General features: G+C 41.1%; 1 protein-coding gene across 1 annotated transcript in view; it reads right to left on the minus strand.

The window, feature by feature from the left end:
* The window catches only part of Fat4 (FAT atypical cadherin 4), a 129368-nt gene that overhangs the window by 18679 nt on the left and 87546 nt on the right, over nt 1-23143 (minus strand). The window contains 4 exon segments of the mRNA XM_032898472.1: nt 2048-2152; nt 10648-12168; nt 12171-14996; nt 16765-17015. Of these exon segments, the coding sequence (XP_032754363.1) occupies nt 2048-2152; nt 10648-12168; nt 12171-14996; nt 16765-17015 (4703 nt within the window).

The raw sequence follows: 23143 nt of genomic DNA on the forward strand, positions 1-23143 counted from the left end.
AAAAATATATTGAAATCTACAGAATGAACTTTGGCGAGTGAGACTATAAATGGAACAGTTTTTCCACCTTCGAAATCCTAGGGAAGCTAGTGTTTGGGATGTGTGTCTCACACCCTGTGTGTCACCACCCTGTGTGTCACCACCTCCGGTCGTCCTTTGAGGCACTTTCATCTGCAACTCCTTTCTGTGTGTGTCACCCACATTCAATTTAAGAAAGCAAATTACTTTTCCTTCTAATTCAGTCTGCGCAGCTTGGGATGATGTATTGGAATTCCAAGGCCTTTTATTTTGTTTTTCTTTCTAAATGCTTCTATGGTCAGCTGACAGTCTACATTTAAACAGTGCTTTTGGGTTTTGCCTTTGGAAGGAATTAGCTTGGATCTGGACTGCCAGCCTCGTGTCTATTGTAATTTAGAGTATGCTGTTTCTCTCCCCCAGGGCTGTCTTCAGGGTGAGGGAAGGTCCATTTGGATCCCAAGGTACACCCCCGGTTTAATATCAGCACCATATGGAAAACTATCTAACTGTTTGGCATTAATTGTTCTCAGTATGCATATTTGCCATTGAAATGGCGAGGAATGCTAACATCATAAACACTCTGTCAGTCACTTGAAAATTATTTTCCACTTTCTATTCCAATTTACTTTTCTTTCATTCCAAAACACAAGTTAAATCATGAAGCTTGACTGTGGGATCCCAATAAAATGGCCTTGCAGGAGATCTGAGGAAATGGCTGTTTTCATACTGACAACCCTTTTGCTTCATGAGCATTTTGATGAGACCCTTGAAAATTGTGATATTGGCATGACCCCAGCAACGTCTACAGGTTCCACCTGCTCGCTAGTCAAATCATCATGGACAGTCTGTGACAAACTTTTCCTGATTTTGAACAAATACCTTAATTTCTGAGCCTCAGAAATATCGGTAAAATTGATTTTTCATAATAATTACTATTATCATCATAATAATATTGTTATTTCTATTATTATTTGTGTGTGCATGGTGGAGACATGTGTGTCACACATATATATGGAGGTCAGAGAACAACCCTGGGGAGTCCATTGTTTTCTCTCTCTCTGCTATAGTGTCATAGACTGAAGCAGTAGTACTGAGCAAGCCATCTAAACGGCCCCATGCTTACATTTTTACATCCCATCCCTAACATTTTCCCCTCTGTTTAGTTGGAAAAAGAAAACTAAATCCGAGAGTTGAGTTGTCTTCTGTGACTGGTACCACAGACATTTCACTGGTTACTAGTTCCAATGGACAGCCAGTAGACCTGCAGATCTCAGGCTCATGGGAACACAGAAGGCACATGCAAAACAGCCTCATTCTCAAGGACAGAGACACACCCCTGCAAATGGAATCCTGCTTCTAATGCAAGGCAAAGCCTTAAATCATTGAATTAATCACAGCTGCTTGCTGACCTATTTCTGGGTGACTATGAGGGGTCAACTGGAAGAAATCAGTAAATGCCATGTGAGGTTCTAATAACATCCATTCCCAAGGGAACCCAGTGGTAGCGTTTTTATTAACTTCTGCGAATTATCTATAAAGGCCTAATATACATTTAGGTTCCAAAATCATCTAGTATAGAAATAGTTGGATTAATGTAAAAGAGAAACAAACAAAAATACTTGACCATTCTTAGAAATCGAGGAAGAATTAAAAGTGTTTAGACAGTATTTTAATTGCTAAGTTCTACGCTGAAAGAAGGCGTCCATGAGGTTATTTATTATGTTGAGGTATTTTTTCCAAACAATAATTAAAGCGATGTACTCGGTAGCATTTCCACAATTAACCTTTAAAACAGTCAGCATTAAATATTTCATTTTACTTAATCCCTTTGTGCAAAATGATTAATATTCTCTCATGCTTTGAATGTCTGACCCTCCTGCCTCCTGGGATTGCATGCTGGGATTGTAAGAGTGTACCACCGTGAGTTTCTCATTCAACCCAAGGTTCCATGCATACTCAGCCAGCACTCTGAAAGCTCAGCCACATGCCATAGCCAGTCTCTAGATAGCAATGAAGACAGTCTACTCACCGAATGGACAGTGGCAGTAATATGACTCCACACCGCTCTGACAGGAACCACCATTGAAGCAGGGATTGCATTCACAGTAATTGACTGAAGATTCACACATTTTTCCTAAAATGTATCAAACTGGTCAAGAAATCTTAAAAGTAAATATACCAACCACACCCACTATAAGTACATCCTTCAGAACCAAGTCACAGAGCAGAGACACAGAAGTCCATCAACTCAACAACAGGACACTGGGATCATTTCTCAGACAAGTTCCTTCTCTCTTCCAGATGCGCTGTCATAAAGACAGATACAATTTGCATCATCTAAGTAGCCATCTTGGAGAGAGACCCATTTTCAAGGGAGTTTGTGGTGAGAACATTGAATTATTTCCCTGATGTTGTTTTGGTTGAGATCCCCACCTTCTCATTGACACGCTGATTCACACCGACATGCGAACTTTTACAACCCTCTTTCCATTATAAAAGTTTTATTGCTTCAAATGTTTCAAGGGGAGAAATGGTGTGATTGGGCTTGTCAAGCACTCTTTTACCTCTCAAACAAAGCAAAACAAAATCCCTGAACTTGAACTTATCCTATGCCTTGTGTAAAGCAGAGTAGGAAATAAGAAAGTCTGTCAATCGCATTTTCGAATTCACTCATTTTTCATTTGTTCCCTAGCACAGTCCATACATGCTTTATCTGTTGCTGAGAGAATAATATGCTGCATAGTTTCAGCATATAGGTCTTGTTCATGTATACCTTGTTAAACCAGATGCATTTATATTGAGCCAGGCAGAGAGTGGATGGAGAATAGCAGATAAGAAAACATAAAACCACCCAAAGGGGATGTTTGCATGATCAGAGTCATGATAAACCTACATGAAGGAGAGGTACATGTGTCACAAGAGGTCTTCTTAGAACCTTTATGTGGACACTGTGTATTTGGGGTATATCTGTGAAGGGGTTTCCAGATCCTGTTCACTACAGTGGGAAGATTCATTCTAAAGTGGGCTGGAGCCCAAGACTAATCCAAAAGGGAACCTGCCCTGGGTGCCAGAAATCGTCTCTCTTCTTCCTACCCGTGGTTGCGATATGACCGGTAGCACCTGCTATTGTGACACCCACAAACTGAGAGCCAAAAGAATACCTCAAGATAAGCTGATATTTTTGACATGGAAACAAGAAAAGTGACTAATATGGAAGTGAGTTCCTGCCTGAGAGTTGATAAGTGATGCTACTGACCAATTAAGTCTTCTGCTTCTGTGTGCAGTTCGTCTTGGGCTGTGTGAGCATTCGCTATCCTGATAGCCAAAATACAGTGTCTATACCCTGTCTTGTTTTGTTGTTTATTTTTGCGTAATTTGAAAAATTGTTCTATAAACTGAAAGTGCTATTTTATATGACCTACTAGAAAATTCCTAATTTCCCAATGCTAACAAATAGGAAGACTGATTTTTAGTTAATTTCCATTAATCAAAATTAGGATTTTAATTATTTGTCTCAAAAAATCTGTTCTTCGTGTGTATATGTGCATGTGAGAGAGAGAGAGAAGATGTGTGTATACACATGTATGTGTTTATATATAAGCATATGTAGGCCTAAGGTCAACATTGAGTGTCTTCCTCAATGGCTGTCTACCATAGGTTGTCATAGACTGTCCCTGAGCCTGGTCATTGACTGAGCAAGCCGGCTGGTTAATTAGCTCTGTGAATCTTCCTGCCTTGCTTTCCCCAACTCTGAGGTTACAGACACACCATCATGGCAAGTTTTTTAATCATGCCATATGGATCTAAACATGGGCCCCTAGAGATTGGCAGCCAGCAGTTTGCCATCTGAGACACTCCCCCAACCTCCAGTTGCTTTAGTGGTTCTAGGGATTGATCTTACAGCCTGCTGCCTGCTAGGCCAGTGCTCTGCAGAGCTGTTTCTGCCCCACTAATGAGCACTTTGTGTATCTTGCAGTGCATGTATATTTTGTCCGCAGAGCGAGACAAAGCTGACCACAGACGAAGCTTACATCACAGCAACTTCACTTGACACACATCTTAAGTTTTTGTTTAACTCATTTTTTGTTCTTATGACTTGATTCTGAAGCCACAGTGGTTTGAGTCTGACATTATAAATCTAAGTCAGGCCTTGTGGTACTGCAGAGCCATTTCTGAGCATCACCGAATCACACACACAATATCTTTCCCTTATAAACAGCATCAGTTACCTCCTGACAGGAACACAGAGCACATTTTCAGAACACTCCTGAATTCTCAGGGGAGATCATGAAAATAAACAAGTTACAGTTTTAGAGGTACCAAAAATAAGTTCACAGTGCGGTAGGAAAGAGACACAGGCTGGACTGTGTTATGGTAAGTTTGTGCTGAACATCACACCATTTATGCTGGCTAGAAACACATCCCCCTCCAGCCCCCAACTCACTTTCCTACTGGATACAGGATACCTCTCCTTAAAATGTGGTTTATTTTCCCCTTATTAAAATGCCATTGCTGTCCAATACAGATTTAACTAAGACCTACTGACTTAACTTTTTATTGTTTTCCTACAAGAAAGTCTTACACCACTCCTTCCATTTATTTCAATCACTGTAAAAGAATAGGCAATTTTCCCATACACTAAAAGTTAAATACTGTTTGATTTTAGTATTCCCTTTCTGGTCTGAATGTTTCTTTTAGAATAATGCTAAAAGTGGCATATTTATATAAGTAGGCCCATATGTCTTACAGTCTGTGGGGGTGAGATGTAGATCATGGCAGCATATTAGCTGCTGCTGGGCTATAAACTGCCAGCCACACCTCCTAAAGACAAGAGACGGGGAAGCAAGGATGGAAAACCTAGGCTGGACTAGCAAAAACATTGGCTCGCATGAACTACAAGAGTTTTAAACCCACATGATTAATCTTTGGAATTTCTACTCCGGGGGCTGGAAAGATCACTCAATGGTTAAGAAAAATGCCTGCTCTTTCAAAGGACTGGTGTTTGGTTCCCAGCACCTACTTCAGGTGGCTCATAACCATTTGTAACTCCAGCTCCAGGGAAACAAGTGCCCTCTTCTGACCTATACAGGCACTGCACCTAGGGGCACATACCCCACACAGGCATACACACATTTGCATCACTAAAAGTGAGTCATTAAAAACAAACAACTCTAACATGAGTGGAATCCTACTGAAAATGTCATCTTTTAAATTTTCCCATTTAACTAATACAATAAATTCAGGTGTTCTTTTTGTGTACTTTTACAAGGAACTTGTCATTCATACATGGTACTTCATTGTAAACATCTAAGTTTAATATAAATATTCACCAAAGGCAATTTCAGTTAGTTCAAAGACTAGTAGAAAAACACCCTAAAATAAAATAAGCCTTACTCATGCATTTTAAAATATACAACTACAGTGTGCCTAAAATTGCTAGAAAATAAAAATATCCTGAGAATGGTTATCTTCACAATAAACATTTTCAGAAAAAAACAAACTATCTTTTTGCTAAGAATTTTAATTTAAACAAAATTTAAAGTAAATTTAATTTACTTTTAGAAATTTTTAGAAGATAATAATCAAAAATATATAAAAAACTTAATGATGGCATTAAATAAAGAATTAGAGTCTTAATAACATTCTTATTTCTTGTCAGAGTATATGAGTTATTCATTCTTTGAAAACTTTTTTTGAGTTCTTTAATTAATAAAAATTATGTAAAATCCATCATATTGATAAAGTTGATACTTATATTTAAAGACAACTTTTTGAAGACATAAGTATTTAATTTAAATTTCAGAATCTAAAAGAGTCATCATATGTACTTCTCAGGTGTGAAATGCTGAGACTGTAGGACCCAGATGGAAACCAACAGTCACTCCCAAACTGTTCTGTGTAGGTCTTCCTGTAAACGTAAATGTAAATCAACTTCTGTTCATGGCATACGGTCAGGCAGAGAAGGTCAGGCACCATAGCATCTTCTCTTATGACAACGTGTGTGTTGCGGTGGTGTGAAATAAATTCTTGGGTCATTAATTTGAATCAATCAGCAATACCCATCAGAGTCTCGAGGCTTGCTAGCTCTCTGTTCAGATGTACAGAGCAGATCTCTGTGTCCTCAATGCAAAGCGCCATCTCTGTGCAGACTATCATAGTTACTATCATAGTGGGCGTTTGAAGAATGAATTGCTCTTTCCCTGCTTTGACATCTGGCTATGAATTGTGCTGAAAACCACTATTTATCTTAGACAGATGGAGAGTTGCTTTGGGTTGTGTAGATCCTGATCACATGAAAAATGGAAACTAGCAAAGGTGAAAATGAACACATAATCATTAGATAGGGTGTCCACACAACTCTCAAGAGTAGAGTTCAAGTGTACAGGAAGTGCTCGGCCTAAGAACATGGTGTGCAGCAGAAGACAGGAGGTGGCTTGGACAGAGACTGGGTATAATAGGGGGTATTGAACACAGAGTGAAGATGGAGGGTGCGTTGAACACAGGCTGAGGATTAAAGATGTACTGGCTGGTTTTGTGTGTCAACTTGACACAAGCTGGAGTTATCACAGAGAGAGGAGACTCCCTTGAGGAAATGCCTCCATGAGATCCAGCTGTAAGGCGTTTTCTCAATTAGTGATCAAGGGGGTAGGGCCTAGCTCATTGTGGGTAGTGCCATCCCTAGGCTAGTAGTCTTGGGGTCTATAAGAAAGCAAGCTGAGCCAGCCAGGGTAAGAAAGCCAGTAAGTAACATCCCTCCATGGCCTCTGCATCAGCTCCTGCTTCCTGGCCTGCTTGAGTTCCAGTCCTGACTTCCTTTGGTGATGAACAGTAATGTGGAAATGTAAGTTGAAAAAACCCTTTCTTCCCCAACTTGATTCTTGGTCATGATGTTGAGTGCAGAAATAGAAACCCTGACTAAGACAAAAGTGTTTGTTGAATACAAACTAGCCCTGTTGGAAGTATCTTCAGTACATTTATTAAGGAAAAATATTCAAGGCTTATTTGTTAAATAGCACATCTTTTTGATAATCAGAATATAGCTAAGGTAGCAATTAGCTGTTAAACAGAACTATGCTATGTAGATAAGGATTCTTTTTTATATTCTTAGTTGATGAGACATTCTGTTTTCTCAAGCACACCACCAATGATCTGCCACCAAAAATGCCATCCTATCTCTTGTGTTTATACACAGAGCAGAAGGGTTCTATAGGAAAGTATATGCTTCCAATCCATTTTCTATGCAAATCACTGTATTAACATATTTTATTGTTAATATTTGTGTATGTGTTATTCATTCTGAGTATGGATTTTCTTTTTACTATTTTATTACTTTATGTGCATGTGTGTTTTTCCTGCATGTTATTTCTGTACACTAAGTGCATGCACACCAGTGTTTTGGAGGCCAGAAGAAGGCATCAGAACCACTGGAACTAGAGTTCCAGATGGCTGTGGGCTGGCACATGGGTGCTGGGAACCAACTCCTGTCCTCTGTGAGAGCAGAATGTGCTCTTAGCTGTTGAGTCATCTCTCTAACCCCTTAGAATCTTTTACAGTTAACTCAACACCAAGTAGATATTTTTGCACGCAATGTGAATATTGCCCGCACTTTTCCCAGGGAAAGGTACCACCAAGAAATTTAACTTGTCAAAATGTTTTTCTCAATACGTTTTTCTTTAAAATGTGAGGCTGCAACTACTTGCAGATTTCTTTCCTTCTGTATTATAAGTTTCTCTTACCTCATAGTTATCACAGCACTCACACAACTTGGGATCCTTTTTTCAAAGCCTCTTACTCTTTCCATTCTGTGAAAGCATGTGTTTGGCAAGCTCCTTAGGAAAAATTACTGTGTACGGTGTGTGTGTGTGTGTGTGTGTGTGTGTGTGTGTGTGTGTGTGTGTATAAAACTTTTTTCTGCCTGGAAAAATTATACTATAACTTGTCACAAAAGTAATGAGTGGACAAATTTTATCTTCCCCCTAAAAGAACAAGACATATTTCAAAGCAGATGGTGATAAATCCAAGGCATTCTTCCCAAGGCCACACCTGACATGTATCCAGATGTGTGGCTGTACTTGGAAAGGTTAAAGAAGTCGTGCACCAGCTGTATTATAAGCCCATGCACTGCCTATATTGTAAGCATTCTAGACTTAGGAACAAGTCCCATCTGATGGTTGAGCTTACAGACACGTTTCACCCAAGAAGGGACTCAAGGACATGCTCCAAACTGCAAACCTGTAGGTGTGAAGATGAGAGCTGAGGTGGCTGCTGACTACCTCTGTGCTTTCTAATCTGTGGTTCACTATAAACACAAATGGGTAGGAAAAGAAATACTGGGTTGTTAAAGAAATATGATTATCAGGCTGATGTTTTCTGGCAGGAATCCTCAAATTCTGAGGTGTGAATAACACAAAAAATTAATTTTGACTTACTGATATATATGAGCAATTGATGTGATCATGGTATTTATTCAATTCTATAAAACCTAGAAAAATCTTTTCAGGTATTCTATAGTGTAATATATTAATTAATAATTAATTAATATAATATATAGCATTAATCTTTTCTAGTAGCCTATAGCTACTCAGAAACCCACTTACTAATATGAAATTTAAGTTACAGAAAAAGTGCACAAACAATAAAACTATTAGTTTTAATTCTAGGTGTTAGCTTGCTGGGATTTGGAGCCACCCAGGAGACACGCCTTTGACTGTACATGTGACCATGTTTCAAGAGTTTAAGAGAAGATGATGAGTGCAGGTGGCTCAGCCCATGGCCTGGAGTCCTGAGCTGAATAAGAACAATGATAACAGTGTTCATTCTCCACTTCCTGACTGAGGCTGCTATGTGCCCAGCCACCTTCCATTCCTTCCCCATGCTTGTTTACTGGTGAGAATTTTCTTGGTATCCTGAGCTACCAGGAAAATGTACGTTAAAAGAGCATTGCACTTTCTCCTCATCTCAATCAGAGTGGTCACCATGAAGCAAACAGATGATGAAGAATACAATGAGGATGAAGAGAAGGGTAACTTCTGTGCACTGCTTGGAGGAATGGGAATTCATCCAGCTCACTGGCAAATGACCCAGCTCTACAAGGCTCAGACATATGTCTCAGGGAGTCATATCCAACCACAGAGATATGTGTGCATTTATGGTGCATTAGTCACAAAAGCCAGTGATTAATGGACCAACCTAGATGTGCATCAACGGATGAGCACAAAGAGACTTGAGTCACAGCTGGATGTGAGCCACCATGCGTGTTGAGTACTGGACCTAGGTACTCCCCAAAGGCAGCTAGTGCTCTTTTAGTGATCTTTACTACTGAGCCATCTCCCCAACCCTAGATCCTGGATTTTACATAGATACATAAATTCATATATATATGCAGAAAAGCAGACATGCATTTTTAACAACAGGGCAAAGGGAGGAAGAGAAGGAATGATCAATATACACAATATATGCATGAAAATATATTTAGCGACCATCTCTGTGCAATGAGCATGAGCCGATAGAAGAAAACCATGAGATCTACAAGAATTAATGGAAACTCAGTGAAAAAAATGCTTTAAGATATACATGAACAATTCCCTGGTGATAAAAAATAAAAGAACCAATGTATGTTTTGATTTATTTCCATATGTTCCTTTGTGCATACCTTATTTCACACAACACACAATGCCTTTGAGTAATCCATGAATACCCACAACCAGTATGTGCTGCTTCTCCAGTAATATACAAGATGCACAAAGATAAAGCACATAAAAGATAGAAATATAAAATAAAAAGAAGTCATATGTATGTATTGAAAGCATTGTTATCCATTCTTCCTCAGAGGTGTGTATATATATAACCTGGGATTTGTTATATGATCCATTAGCTCTGACTTAAAAGTAGACACAAAGCAGAGAAATGGGTCAGTAGTCAAGAGTACTCGTTGCTTTTGTAGAGGATCCAGGTGCTGTTTCCAGCACCCACATGGTGGCCCACAACCATTTACAATTCCAGTCCCAGGGTATGTGACACCCTTTTCTGAATTCTATGGATACCAGTCACACCCACGGTGCACAAACATACATGCAGGCAATCAAATACATAAAATAAAAGTCCAAATGTTAAAATAGAAATAATCATTAACCTTTGTATCTAATAACCAAGAAACAACACAGAAGAGAGGGTGGAAAGACTGTAAGATTCTAAGGACCAAGACACTTGGTGTGAGAGTGTCTTCTAAACATGACAGAGATGCTATACCCAGGAAATTTCAACATTGTTGCTGAAATGAGACCCATAAAATAACCACACCAGCTGCCACACCAATTACATGAATGCTGAAAATTTCACAGGGCCCCACCCCTTACTATGTACATATAAGCAACATTAATGGGCCCAATAAGCTATATTTGTGTGTATATGTATGGGTATATAGCAATAATAGTTATAGAAGAGATAATGACCTTGAGAGGGAATATGGGGAGAGTTGAAGGAGGGAGAGAGAGTGTTGGGATGATGTAAATATAGTATTAATGTATGAAATTCTCAAAAACCATATATGTTCAAATGTCAACATGCATATCAAAGCCAAAGTCTTAAAGAAAACTAGTAACAAGCACAGAAAGTAACACACTGACATACCTGTGTATCCAGTTTTGCACACACAGTTGAATCCCCCTGGGAAATTCTGACAGACGGCTCCATGCTTGCAAGGGCTGGGCAGACATTCGTTAATGTCTCTCTCACAGGCTCTCCCAGTGAAGCCCTCTGGGCAGCTGCATGAAAATCCCCCAACTAAGTTGTGGCAGGTCCCCCCATTGTGGCAAGGGGCTGGAAGGCATTCATCAATATCCACTTCACACCAGCTTCCAGCATAGCCTGGAACGCACTTACACTGAAAAGGCTGCAGTGGCTCATTGGCCACAATGATGACAGGCAGACTCTCCTGGATCTTCAGCGCAGAGCCCACAGCCAGCCTTCGAAGGCAGCTGCCTCCGTTCTGACACGGCGCATGAATGCATGGGTCATGATCCATAGATTCGACCTTGACTCCACTCTGCCGGAGAAGGATCTCTTTGATGCTTTCGAAGAAGGTGGCTACACCGCTGGGGTTCACATATTGGTTATTATTACGTTTCACAGCTGCTAAAAGAAACGTTCTGTTGTTCTCCTCATAAGCAGCATACAGCTGCACCGCAGTGCCCAGGCCGGTAAGCTGGGAACTAGCAATGCGCAGGAAGTGAAGGTAGTGATTAGTCAGGAAGTCCTTGACTGTGGGAACACCGACACGAAGCAAGATGCTGTTATCTATCGTAGCATTGGAGAATCCTGCAAAGAAAACTCGGATATTGTTGGTGACTGTGCTGTGAACCCCATCGCTGCTAACCACAGTCAGGTCGAAGGTGCCGTCTGTGGATCTGGGCTGGGAACTCAGGTCACAGCTGCCTGCTGGGATACTGAAGAGACTTGTGACTCCTGACGTGAGGGAACAGTGGAAACTGTCTAACACATCCGGATCCTGGGGCTTCACAGAGCCCAGAGTCCCGCCAGGAAATAAGTTGCCATAATAATTAACAAATATCTCCACTGTGCGGGACTGCGAGGGGTTGTCATTTTGATCTAGAACAGTGATGTGCACAGTTCCTGTCGATGACATCTGAGGAGCCCCAGAATCTCTGGTGACCACAGACAGATAGAAGTCTGCAATCTGCTCTCGGTCAATCTCCCGGGTTGTGCTTAAAACTCCAGCGGTGTTGAGACTGAAATAATTAGTGGCAGGGCCTGTGCTCAGCAGGTAATAGTTGAAAGGGCCTTGATTGGGGGGAAGGTCAGGATCCGTGGACTGCAGGGTCATCACTAGAGTTCCTGGGCGTTTGTTTTCTAGAACTTCTCCTTCACTGACAGTCAACACTGGGCCATTGTCATTGATGTCTTCTAGGGTAACTAACAAGGAAGCACTTCCTGTGGCAGAGGGAGTCCCTGAGTCTACAGCCAAGACAGTGAGATTATAAACAGGCAGGCTTTCCCGGTCCAGCCCTGAGGTAACTGTGATCTGCCCTGTCTGTGGGTTAATGGAAAAGGCACCATTTTCATTTCCAGACCCAATGAAGTATGAGAACCTGCTCCAGCTAGGGATGGAATCTGAGTCAAAGGCACTCACAAGGTCACATGGGTCCCAATAGGGACCCCTTCACTGATCTGGACTCTATAGGTGTTCAGACTAAACACGGGTGGGTCATTAGCATCAAGCACCGTGATGTTCACAGTGACTTCATCAATGTCTGCGCCCCGGATGTTGCCGAAGTTCTTGGCCAACACTTTTAAGGACACCCTTTCTTCTTTCTCTCGATCAAGAAGCCCAGACACATAGATCTGCCCTGTCATCTTGTGGATCTGGAAGCCCTTCTTCCTGCTGTTTCCAAAGATCAAATAGTGCACTTCTCCATCAGCACCCATGTCCCTGTCACTGGCAAACACTTCTCCAACAGCAGTTCCCCTAGGAGCCACTTCTGACACTTCAAAGTAGTAGAGCTTGGAAACAAAGCGAGGCACATACTCATTGGTTCCCATCAACTGGATGTTAACAGTGGCAAAGCTGCACTTTTCCTCATCGGGGACATTGAAGGCTTTCACTGTGAGGTGGTAGCTCTGCTTGGTTTCGAAATCCAAGAAGCCTTGAGTGGTGATGACCCCTGTGTTGGGATCAATGACAAACAGATCACTGTCTGATGACTGCACAGTGTATGCAATCACAGCATTGGCTCCCGAGTCAGCATCTGTTGCATTTAGGTGAATAACAGTGGTCCCGCTTGGGGCGTTCTCCATAACAGTTGGGAAGAATTCATCAGGAACAAACACTGGAGAATTGTCATTCACGTCGATCACACTCACAGTTAGGCTGCAGTAGCCAGTCCTTGCAACCCATCCTCCATCTGTGGCGCTAATGGTCATCTCATGCTTCGAGCTCAACTCATAATCAAGGGCTTTGGCTAGGGTTACCACACCTGTTGAGGAATTGATAGCAAAGATGCCCTCTTCATTCCCTGAAGAAATGTTGTAGCTGATCAGACCGTTCATGGCTGTGTCACGATCTCTGGCAGAGACAGTTCTGACCACAGACCCAATGCTGTGGCTCTCAGGGATGGTGGCACTTATATGGCTCTGGGAGAATTCAGGGGTGTGGTAGTTCTCTTCAGTGACTGTAATGTGAACGACTACTTGGGAGGAAAGTGGGGGATTCCCTTTGTCCTTTGCTGTGACTCTGATGAAGAAGTTTTGATTTAGGTCAGAAACCAAGGAAGATGCTATTGAAATCCACCCAGTATCATTATCCAACTTAAACTTCCCTAGGTGATTCCCATTAGACACAAAGTACTCCACTTCAGAGTTTAATCCAAAGTCTTTGTCATCTACCGCTGTCACTTTGATTAACTTAGTACCGACTTTAACGTTTTTGGTAACTGGGGTAAAGTATTTATTTTTGAGAAACTGAGGTGGGTTGTCATTGCTGTCTACTGTGTTGATAGTAACTGTGGTCTCACTGAGTAAGGAAGGGTTGCCTCGATCAGAAGCTGTTACAATGAAACTGTGCCTGTTGATGTTCACATTACTGAAGCCACTGACATTTTGGTATTTTAACACCTGCTTGTTGAAAATCTCTCCAGTTGTGGCATTGATTCTGAAATACTCTGACTTCGACTTTATGAAATAAAACACTTGTCCGTTTGACCCCTCATCGGGATCAGTGGCAGATACTTGAGTAACTCTGGAGCCAAGTTCAGTAAGTTCAGGGCAATCTAAATAATAAGAGGGTCTGCTAAATCTTGGAGTGTTGTCATTGATGTCAGTCACAAAAATGGTGACATCAGTACTTACGGTCCAGCCAGAATCATGTGCGGACACACGGATCCTGTATCGATCTGTATCTTCTCTGTTTAAAGGTCGACTGATAACAATATCTCCTGTGTTGGGGTTGATTGTAAATGGAAGAGCTGTGTCTGCTATGGAATATCTACTAATTGCATTTATGCCAATGTCTTCATCAGAAGTTGTGACACGGGTAACTGTATATCCCAAGGAAGAGTTTTCGGAAACATAGGCACTGAATATCTGAGAAAACCTAGGTGCATTATCGTTTTCATCTAAAACACTGATAATCACTTTGACAGAGGTGCTCTGAGAAGGAGACCCTTTGTCTGAAGATTTCACAGTGAGCTCATAATAAGATATTTTTTCTCTGTCTAGTGGCCGAATGCTTCTGATTTCACCTGTAGCGTGATTGATTGTGAAACTGCTTTCCTGGTTACCATTCACAATCTCATAAGCTAGTTGTCCATTGGGACCACTGTCCTTGTCTGTTGCTGAAACAGTAAGGATTTTTCGAGGGGATAGGTTTTCCAGGATCTCAGACACAAAAGGATCTTCTTCAAAAGCCGGGGCATTGTCATTGATATCTAGCACCGTGATGTCAAGCTTCTCATAAGAAGAGAAGGGAGGGAAGCCTCCATCTCTGGCTTCGATCCAAACAATGTATTTTTGTATCTTCTCAAAGTCCAAAGGTTGGCTGATGGACACCTGTCCTGTTAGTGGATCAATTTGGAAAGCGTTGCCCAGGTTCCCACTCGCGATGTAGTAGGACAAAGTTTCTCCTCTCAAGGAGGACCCGGTGATGGTTGTGACCAGAGTGCCCACTGGCTGGTTTTCTGGAAACATGAATGTTTGTTCTTTGGCTCTGACTTTGGGGAAATCTGCCTTGTTGGCAAACCTAACAGTCACTGTGGTAGAATCTGTCTTTGGAAATGAGCCGCCATCTTTCACATGGACAGAGAATGTCACCTCGGAAGCTCCACTTAGTGGCCCAGCTGCCATGATTGCCCCCCTCAGAGGGTCAATGTGAAATTTTTCAGAGTTTCTACCTGAGAGTGAGTAATGGAGTTCAGAATTGGGTCCAATGTCAGCGTCAGTGACCGTGACGGCAAAAACAAAGGAACCTGCAACAGAGGAGGGTCTCCGTTAAAATCACAGGGAATCTTCTGGGTGAATTCATGATAAGTCTGAGACCATGCGGCTGCCATGTTCAACCTTCCCAACACTTGGAAAGAACAGCATCAAGTTTATAGTCCCTGATGTCTCCAGGTCAAATCTGATTAATGACTTTGGAAACCAACCAGCCTTTACTTTCTCACCAAGCCCTACACACATGCTAGATTTATTTACTTATTTTTCAAAAAGCCCTTGAGAGAACCATCGTGAGGAGCAACTGATTGTCTGGAATCTCAGCCCTGCACACAAATCTGCTCTTCATACCATCTTCCAGCAGACACTAGAGTTCATAAGCTCTTCCAAGAGCCACACCCCATCTCAGTGGAATCCATTCACCAGTCCCTAGCATTTGAAAACACCATTGAATTGCTCTTTGTGAAAGCTTGTCCACAAACATGCTCCATCCCAATCGCTGCTTTTGGGTCACTGCCTCCTTTGTTTCCTGGCAAAATTGTTTGATCTTGGAGTTACCACTACATAGAGATAACGTAAACGTATGTACAGACATGTGTAATAGATTTAAGAAAGTGTAAAGTAGAATGAATAAGAAATGAAGAGGGAACTCAATTTGGATATCAACAATCAGTGTCTGGCAGGATGCCCTTAAAACAGACTGTGGTGGAAATATAGAGAGAAGCATCCAGTAGGACTGTTTTCAAAGATCAATATCTCATTCTGAATGCTTTTTCCCATATCCCCACAGAATTGACAAAAGTAGAAAGCTAGAAATTTTTTAAAAGCCAAGGAGTCTTGCTAATTATACTAATCCAATGAGATCATGACCAGCACTTCATTTTGCCTAGAGGAGTCTTCTCTGTATATCATACAGAGGCTGGATCACAATCATGCAGTAGCATCGTTCGAGCTAGATTTTCTCAAGAGGGATCTATGCCTCCCTATCATTTTTATAGCAACTTGGCACATCCATTTGTAGATTTTATTTAGTCAATTGGTATCAGATATGCTGTAGATAGTAGAAGATCAAATATGAAGAGAAATACTGAATCCATTAATTTATTCTTCTAGCAAAATATATTCAGGGTGGTAGTACTTTTATTTGTATATTTTACTGTTTATAATTTCATCAAAAACTACAAATCTAAGAATGTCTGCTTAGAGCCTAAGACAGCATACCACTACTTACAAAATAAATGGTAAACTACTTTTTAATGCAGGAAGATAAATTCATGTTGTTCCTAAGACGGCAATTCACAAGCGGCTCATAAACAAAAGGGAGACTGGAAGTAAAAATATCCAGTATTGAAAATTAGTTATTCATGCAACATTTTGAAAATAAGTCTATAAAATATTGAAGTTGAATATTCATTTTCCTTCAACAATCAGGGAATTGATATGAGAACTAAAGATGTTGTTCCTCCTCTTGGGAACTTACATTCAAATGATATGTCAGATGAAAGCCATCACTGACAACGAAGAGGGATCTATGTTTCTCATTTACTGTGCTGAAGAAGCATTTTGAGAATTAAAACTAGGGAGCTGTGTCAAGTGTGAAGTTCTGTACACACCCTAATTGGGGTAAAAGAAGATAATAGACAAGACAGGAATTGGAATCTCTTCAGGTTCATTGAATCTGAACCTCACACCCAGATTTTTAGGGGCTTGCAGATTAGGCTGTATTAGAAATATATGTCTTGTAGCTCTGTTCCCAGAAAGTGTCTGATAAGCCGCACATGAGTGACCTCAGCATTGAATTACCTGGAGGAGTAGGAGATGGAATGTGTGTAACATATGGGTGATGCTGGAACCGGGGTGGGTTGTCATTAACATCAGTAACAGTCACCAGCACACTAGTAGAGCTGGAAAGAGACTCTGGAGATCCAGCATCACTGGCAACCACGACCAAAGTGTAATTATCTTTGGTTTCTCTGTCCAGCAATGCACTAGTGATGATCTGTCCCGTGGATGGGTTGATGGTGAACTGTGAGTTTCCACCGATGATACTGTAACTGAGGCAGAGAGCAAAGAGAAGCAGGTCACCTTTAGCTGTGATTTCATGACACCTTGCTTTCCTTAAATAAATAAATAAATAAATAAATAAATAAATAAATAAATAAATAATAAAACAAGTGAAAATGTAGATATTTAACAAAAAAACTTGAACACACAGGAGTGAAGAAGGCCAGATATTAAACTGCGACTTGAAATGTTCTGCAGCTGTCATGGAAGCAATCATTATCCTAAAGTGTTCAATGACCACAAGAGCTGTACAAGATCCTTAGCAGTCTCCACACTCTCAGATCAATGTAAGACCACAAAGTAGGCCTAGAGCCCAGTTGCCGTGCGGACAATAAGCTAGAAATTACAACCGCAGGACCTTTTCCTAACACTGGAGTTAATGACCAGAATTACAAGTGGATACTTTTAAAACACCTTAAAAAGCATCTCTTTCCTATGCTTTATCTATGATAAAGAGAGTCATTTGGGGATATTATTCTTTAATGGCAAATGCTGGATTTGCAGCATGTTGGCTTTCCAGCACAGCAAACCCGCTGTTTGCATACAGAGCCTTTCTACTTCCACGTTGCCTCATAGCTCGCACCTCAGATGGCCTCACTATTTCCCTGCCAAGAAAGGATGACATTTTCCTTGTCAGTTTGATGGTAAACAGATCCAGGAGCTCTCAGGAGAAGCACAGCTCCTCCATTTTCTCTGAAGAGGGGGCAATTGGTGCTTATTCCTGATTTTATGTCTGAAGTAGAATCCAGGATGACAGTCAGAGAAGCAGCTTGACCTGATGGATCACAGAACAGTCTGCAGTCCACAAATTGCAGAGCAGAAAAGGTAGATGACATTAAAAAGCTTTCCTTTTCAAAGGAGATGATCTCCTTGGAGTCAGCTGTGTGTCTTGGTTTGGCCATGTGAGCAATGGGGTATGTCTAATGGAAACTACAGGGCAAGAAACACATACCTCAAGTCACAACAGCAGTGTGCATATTTCCTGATGTGCCTACGGCTGAAGGCAAATGTCAGCCTTTCTGTATTATTTTATGAATGTGATATATTACAGAGTTCATATTTACAAAAACAGTAGTCCTATAAAACTGAATTAGGAATATTTGGTTAAGAAGTGGCTTAAGGATATATAAAGTAGTTGGCATTATTCAGGCTTTTGTCCTTTGGGGCATACATATATGCCAGAATGAAGCCTAAAGGAAAATAAAATGTCCTGTATTTCTTGAGTTGAAGAGCCTTATGGCAAGATACAACTACTACCCCCTCCACAGTTCAAATCTTTTCTCCTTATTTAAGTAAAAATGTCAAACATTTATAGACAACATTCTAAAAGTTATGAAGCCAAGGCCTGTGAAATACTCAAAGGAACTTGCCTTTCTGACAGCTTCTGGAGAATGGGGTCCTGAGGGGCATGTGGTGTCTACTCTGAAAGTTTGGTTTCTCTCAATAGCTATAGGCATTTTCCAATAATTTATTAGGAAAAAGATGTGATTGGTTTTCCTAGAAACATTCTTTCGTAGCTTGACAACAACAGAGATCAAGATTCAACCATTTCCTCCCATAAACATCCACTAAAAATAAGGAGCAACAAAATAAAAGAAACTGAAGTTAATTGTTTCCTACATGGTGGAGAATAGGAGCAAAGGTGGAAAGACAGATAATGTCTGAGATAATCGCTGGGACAGGCTTAACTAAATGACAGAGAAAACCTCCACAGTAAAACACAGATTATTTCTTTCATGTCATTGGACATAATGCTGCCTGTAGGATTGTTCAAAAATAGGTAATAGATTTTAAAATTTTTATAAATATTAACTACCATATTAACATGATTCCTATTAGGGGCTTCATTAAATTCTGAGGTCCTAAAAAGTTTATTTCAACTATGAAGTATGGTGTAGTAGCCATCACTTGCTAATTTCTGCTTCTAAGTAGAGAAGAGTGGGAAGAAGCACAAGCCTATCTCTAAATAGACTGCCACATACAGCCTGTGGTAGGATTTTGACACCTCATTTATTTGAGGCTCAGTTGGGGTCTCATCAGTGTGGGTGATCTTGGGCTTCTGGACCCTCAGGGACTGTTATAGAGTTATGATGTCCTGAACCGTTCTTTTCATAGATGAATGCCTATTCTGTTCTTTAAACATTCCAACATATGACCAACATTTTCCTTACTGTATGACACACTCTAGGCAATTTGTATATTCTTTCCTTGAAATGCAAAACAATTCTCATCATTTAGATGTAGCCTTAGACTTTTAGTAGATGATGTATCTGAATCTATGGGGGAAATCTATGTACAAGGAAACTCGCAAGCTACAAATGGCCCATCTAGATGAAGGCTTTAACTCTGGTGACTTCAACATGCTCTTTGCACACCATACCATGATATTAAGATGGGAAAACTCAAGTGACGTTATATAATGAAGATAAGAAATGCCAAACCTGGGGTTAAGCATGGGGATGCATGCCTTTGATCCCAGTACTTGGATGTAGAGGCAGGTAGATAGCTGTGAGCTGGAGGCCAGCCTGGAGTTTCAGACTTGCCCATGTTACCTAGTAAAACTATGTGAGAAAGAGAAAAAGAGGGAAGGCAGGATTGAAGGAAGAAAGGAAAGAAGGAAGGACAGATGGTAGGAGCTAAGCTGATAGTAGAATATTGTTTTCAAAGGAAGAAAGGCACAGTCCTAGACAACCTTTTCATAAAGGGCCTTAGTGTTTTCAGCCTCACAAGATATCTATGGAAACTTGTGTAAGATACCACAGAGAAGGTGTTCTTTTGTATTCAGACTATATGACTGGGATTAGAGGTCAGACAATAAAAGCAGCAATGAGCCAAATTTCATCTTCCGGTGGCCATATGCTAAGCTTTGGTGGGAGCTACAATGGGGTGTGAGCATGGCTGCATGACTTGTGAAAGTCCTTATCCTTTCACTGGTCCAGAAAGTGATCTTATGATGATGAAAGCTTGGCTTTGGGGGGGACACAATAAGCCTGGGAGGTGCTGAGCTCATTTATTGGGTGCTTGGAATCTAGAGATTAGGAAATAGGCAACAGCAAATACCAAGAGACTATTGAGAAAGACCAAGCCAGCCGATGCCTGAGCTTCATTTCTGGACACAACCCATTCTGTCACTGACTAAGGTTCTACCTTCTCTGAATTACTTTCTACAATACAGAATAGGATTGTCCCAAAATGCCAGTGAGGCATGCTATGGCCCTAAACCTTCTCTTGTGTGTGTTTGTTTGTTCGTGTTTATTTCCCATAAGAAACAGAATATTTTAATCTCTTCATTAGTTTTCCGAGATCCATTCACATGGAGCCCAGACTTTCTTCCCCTGATACCTAAGTTTCTCCAGCCTCAGAGACTTGGTACTCACCCTGTTTTTTTCCTAGAATGTCTTCTTTCATTTGCACAGACAAGACTAATGCATCTGTGTGGAGGTGATTAATGACTTGATGCTTTTGCTGACTGAGTGGCCTGTAGCTCTAGCCTGCCTCCACATCACACATTGAGCAAGGCAATGCAGGGCTAAACTGCCTGTGAACCCACACATAGGCATAAGTACCTATGCACCATGTATATTATAGTGTAGCATGTAGAACAGATTATATCCAGGATTCAGGGAAGACAATGTTCTCTCCAGTAGGTTCATGCATGGCATAAGTAAGTGTAGTATGAACTGGAGCTTTGACAAGAGAGGAAGCAGTGAGAACATAAGAATGTGACCATGGATCAATCGGGTACAAGTAAAGAGCAACCTTAGCCAGAAGATGTGGATTAGGAGTGCAGACAATATCATATTTTTCTAAATGCACAAAACAAAGGAGCAACACAAGAAAGGTGAGGAACACCGAGCACATTGAGTCCTGAATGCAAACAGAAACATCAGGCGAGCAAGCTCACCAGAGAGTAACACAATCACAGGGGAAGTTCAGACATAGTAGATAGTAATAAACACAGACAGAGAACTGCCAAAGAAATCAATTCCTGCATCCTCTCCATCTAACTCTCTAATTTTTTCTGTCTGTTTCTCTATTTTTCTTTTTCTATTTTTTCTGTCCATCACTGTCTGTTTGTCTCTGTCTGTCTGTCTCTGTCTCTCTGTCTCTCTCTCTCTCAGTGTGTGTGTGTGTGTGTGTGTGTGCACGTGTTCATGTGTGTGTGTGCACGTGTTCATGTGTGTGTGTGTGTGTGTGTGTGTGTGCAGGAAATGCTGTGGGAAATATTTAGCTGCTTTGTAGAAAAGATGAAATTCAGATAGCTTCCTATTTGTGACCAGAGGACCATGGTGATTGAGACAAACAGATTTATTGAGAGGAAGACTTGTCAGAGAAAAGAGAGAAAGAGAAGGATCAAGGATGGTTGAAGTAGAACTAAACGCTATATGGAACTCCACAGGTTTCCCTAGTCTCCTCCTATTTTAGTAGACTTTAGTAGCTATAGTTCAGTAACACAATGACTAAAAGTCAGATTGGAAGACTGTTGGGAATAAGGGGTTGAGGGAAAGTCAACCTTGCGGGTTAGTGGCTGAAGGAATCAGGTTTTGAGCATAATGTGCTACGTGCTCATTTTGGAGAGGGTTTCTTCTCCAACACTGAGCTTTAGGATTCATCTCTCCTAAAACCTCCATCAAAACATACTGAGTATCAGCTGAACAGAGGACTTCAGTCTTTCAGGAATTGAAACAATATAAATCATAGGATGGGAGGACTGCACATGGGGACACACATATGTACACACACACACACACACACACACACACACACATGCACGTGCACACGAGCACGATAAATGAATGAAAAATTCTTGGTTTGCTCTAAAATTGTTTCTCCTCCAGTTTCCCCACTTTGGCAACAGTACCACAGACGGCCAGCTGTTCAAGGCAAAGGCTTAAGTAACAAAGGACACCATTCTGTGCTTGAACTGTGTACTTCTGGGCTCAATCACGTGGTCTTAGCCTCTCACTTTCCTTTACACCAGCTAAGCACAGAGGCCCCTGGCATATGCTTGAATCTCTATGTGAAGCAATGCTTATGAAGCCTCCGTTCTTTTTTCTGTAGAGTCTTAGGCCTTGCCTCCTTCATTCATTTTGAATGCACAGAGTCTATATTTGCACCTTGACTTTAAAACAGGCCAATAGTTACTCATATGCAGGTAAATTTTAAAAATTGTAATTTTATACCATAGCTAAAAGATCTTAGGTTGCCTTAAGATTTTTCCTCTAACTCTCCAGCCTCTTCTCCACTCTGACCTGTTCATATCCATCCCTCTGCCTGGTTCTTCTAACACATTGACAACACCTGAGGGAGGACATCTGCTAAGTTCTTGGTGAGGCCCCTAAAATTCTCAAAGGGATTCAGGGATCTGTCCATCTGCATCTGCTCTCCCCTTCTGTGCTAGAGCAGCATCATCTCCTCCAGAGGACGTAGCAGCAGTAGTCACCATAGAAACTGTCCCTCCCTTGCTTTCACCTTAGTCCTTCCCACCATCTACTATTACATGCAATATGTCAAAGCAAATTGTAGGCTCGCTACTCTGAAATATTTTGTTACAGCTTCACAAACCATGGCAATTAATGCTAAAACTTGATTGGACACAACGTTGGAAGTTTGGGAAAGGATACTTCTGGATGTGTCTGCAAGAGTGCCTTCAGAAATCAAAAAGGCTCTGGCCCAAACATAAAATGTCAACAGACTACTGGAAGTTGGTGCAGTAGGCAGCGAGGCCTGTTAGGTAGAAGTGAGTCCCTGGAGCATACACTGGAAGGGTTTATGTTGGCACTTGTCCTTCTTGTGACTCTTGCCTGCTTCCAGGCTACCATCAAGAGAGCAACTCTCTTTACCACATGTTTCTACAGTCATGCTAATCTCCATTATGCCAGGCCCAGAGCCCTGGATCCAATCTAAAGTCTCTGAAACTATGGCCAGCGTTAACCCTTCCTTCTTTGGAACATTTCCAAGCAGGTCCACAGGTTCCACAGAATGAGTGTCATTTGTCACAGTAAAAATAAGGACAAACAGGGCCACCATACCCCCCACATCCCCCTAATTAGGTCATTTTCTTTTGTATTCAAGAGAACAACCACATGTAAGAAACTCTTACTCCATTACATTTCAC

This window comes from Rattus rattus, chromosome 3 (genome assembly GCF_011064425.1).
Source record: "Rattus rattus isolate New Zealand chromosome 3, Rrattus_CSIRO_v1, whole genome shotgun sequence".
Taxonomy (NCBI): Eukaryota; Metazoa; Chordata; class Mammalia; order Rodentia; family Muridae; genus Rattus; species Rattus rattus.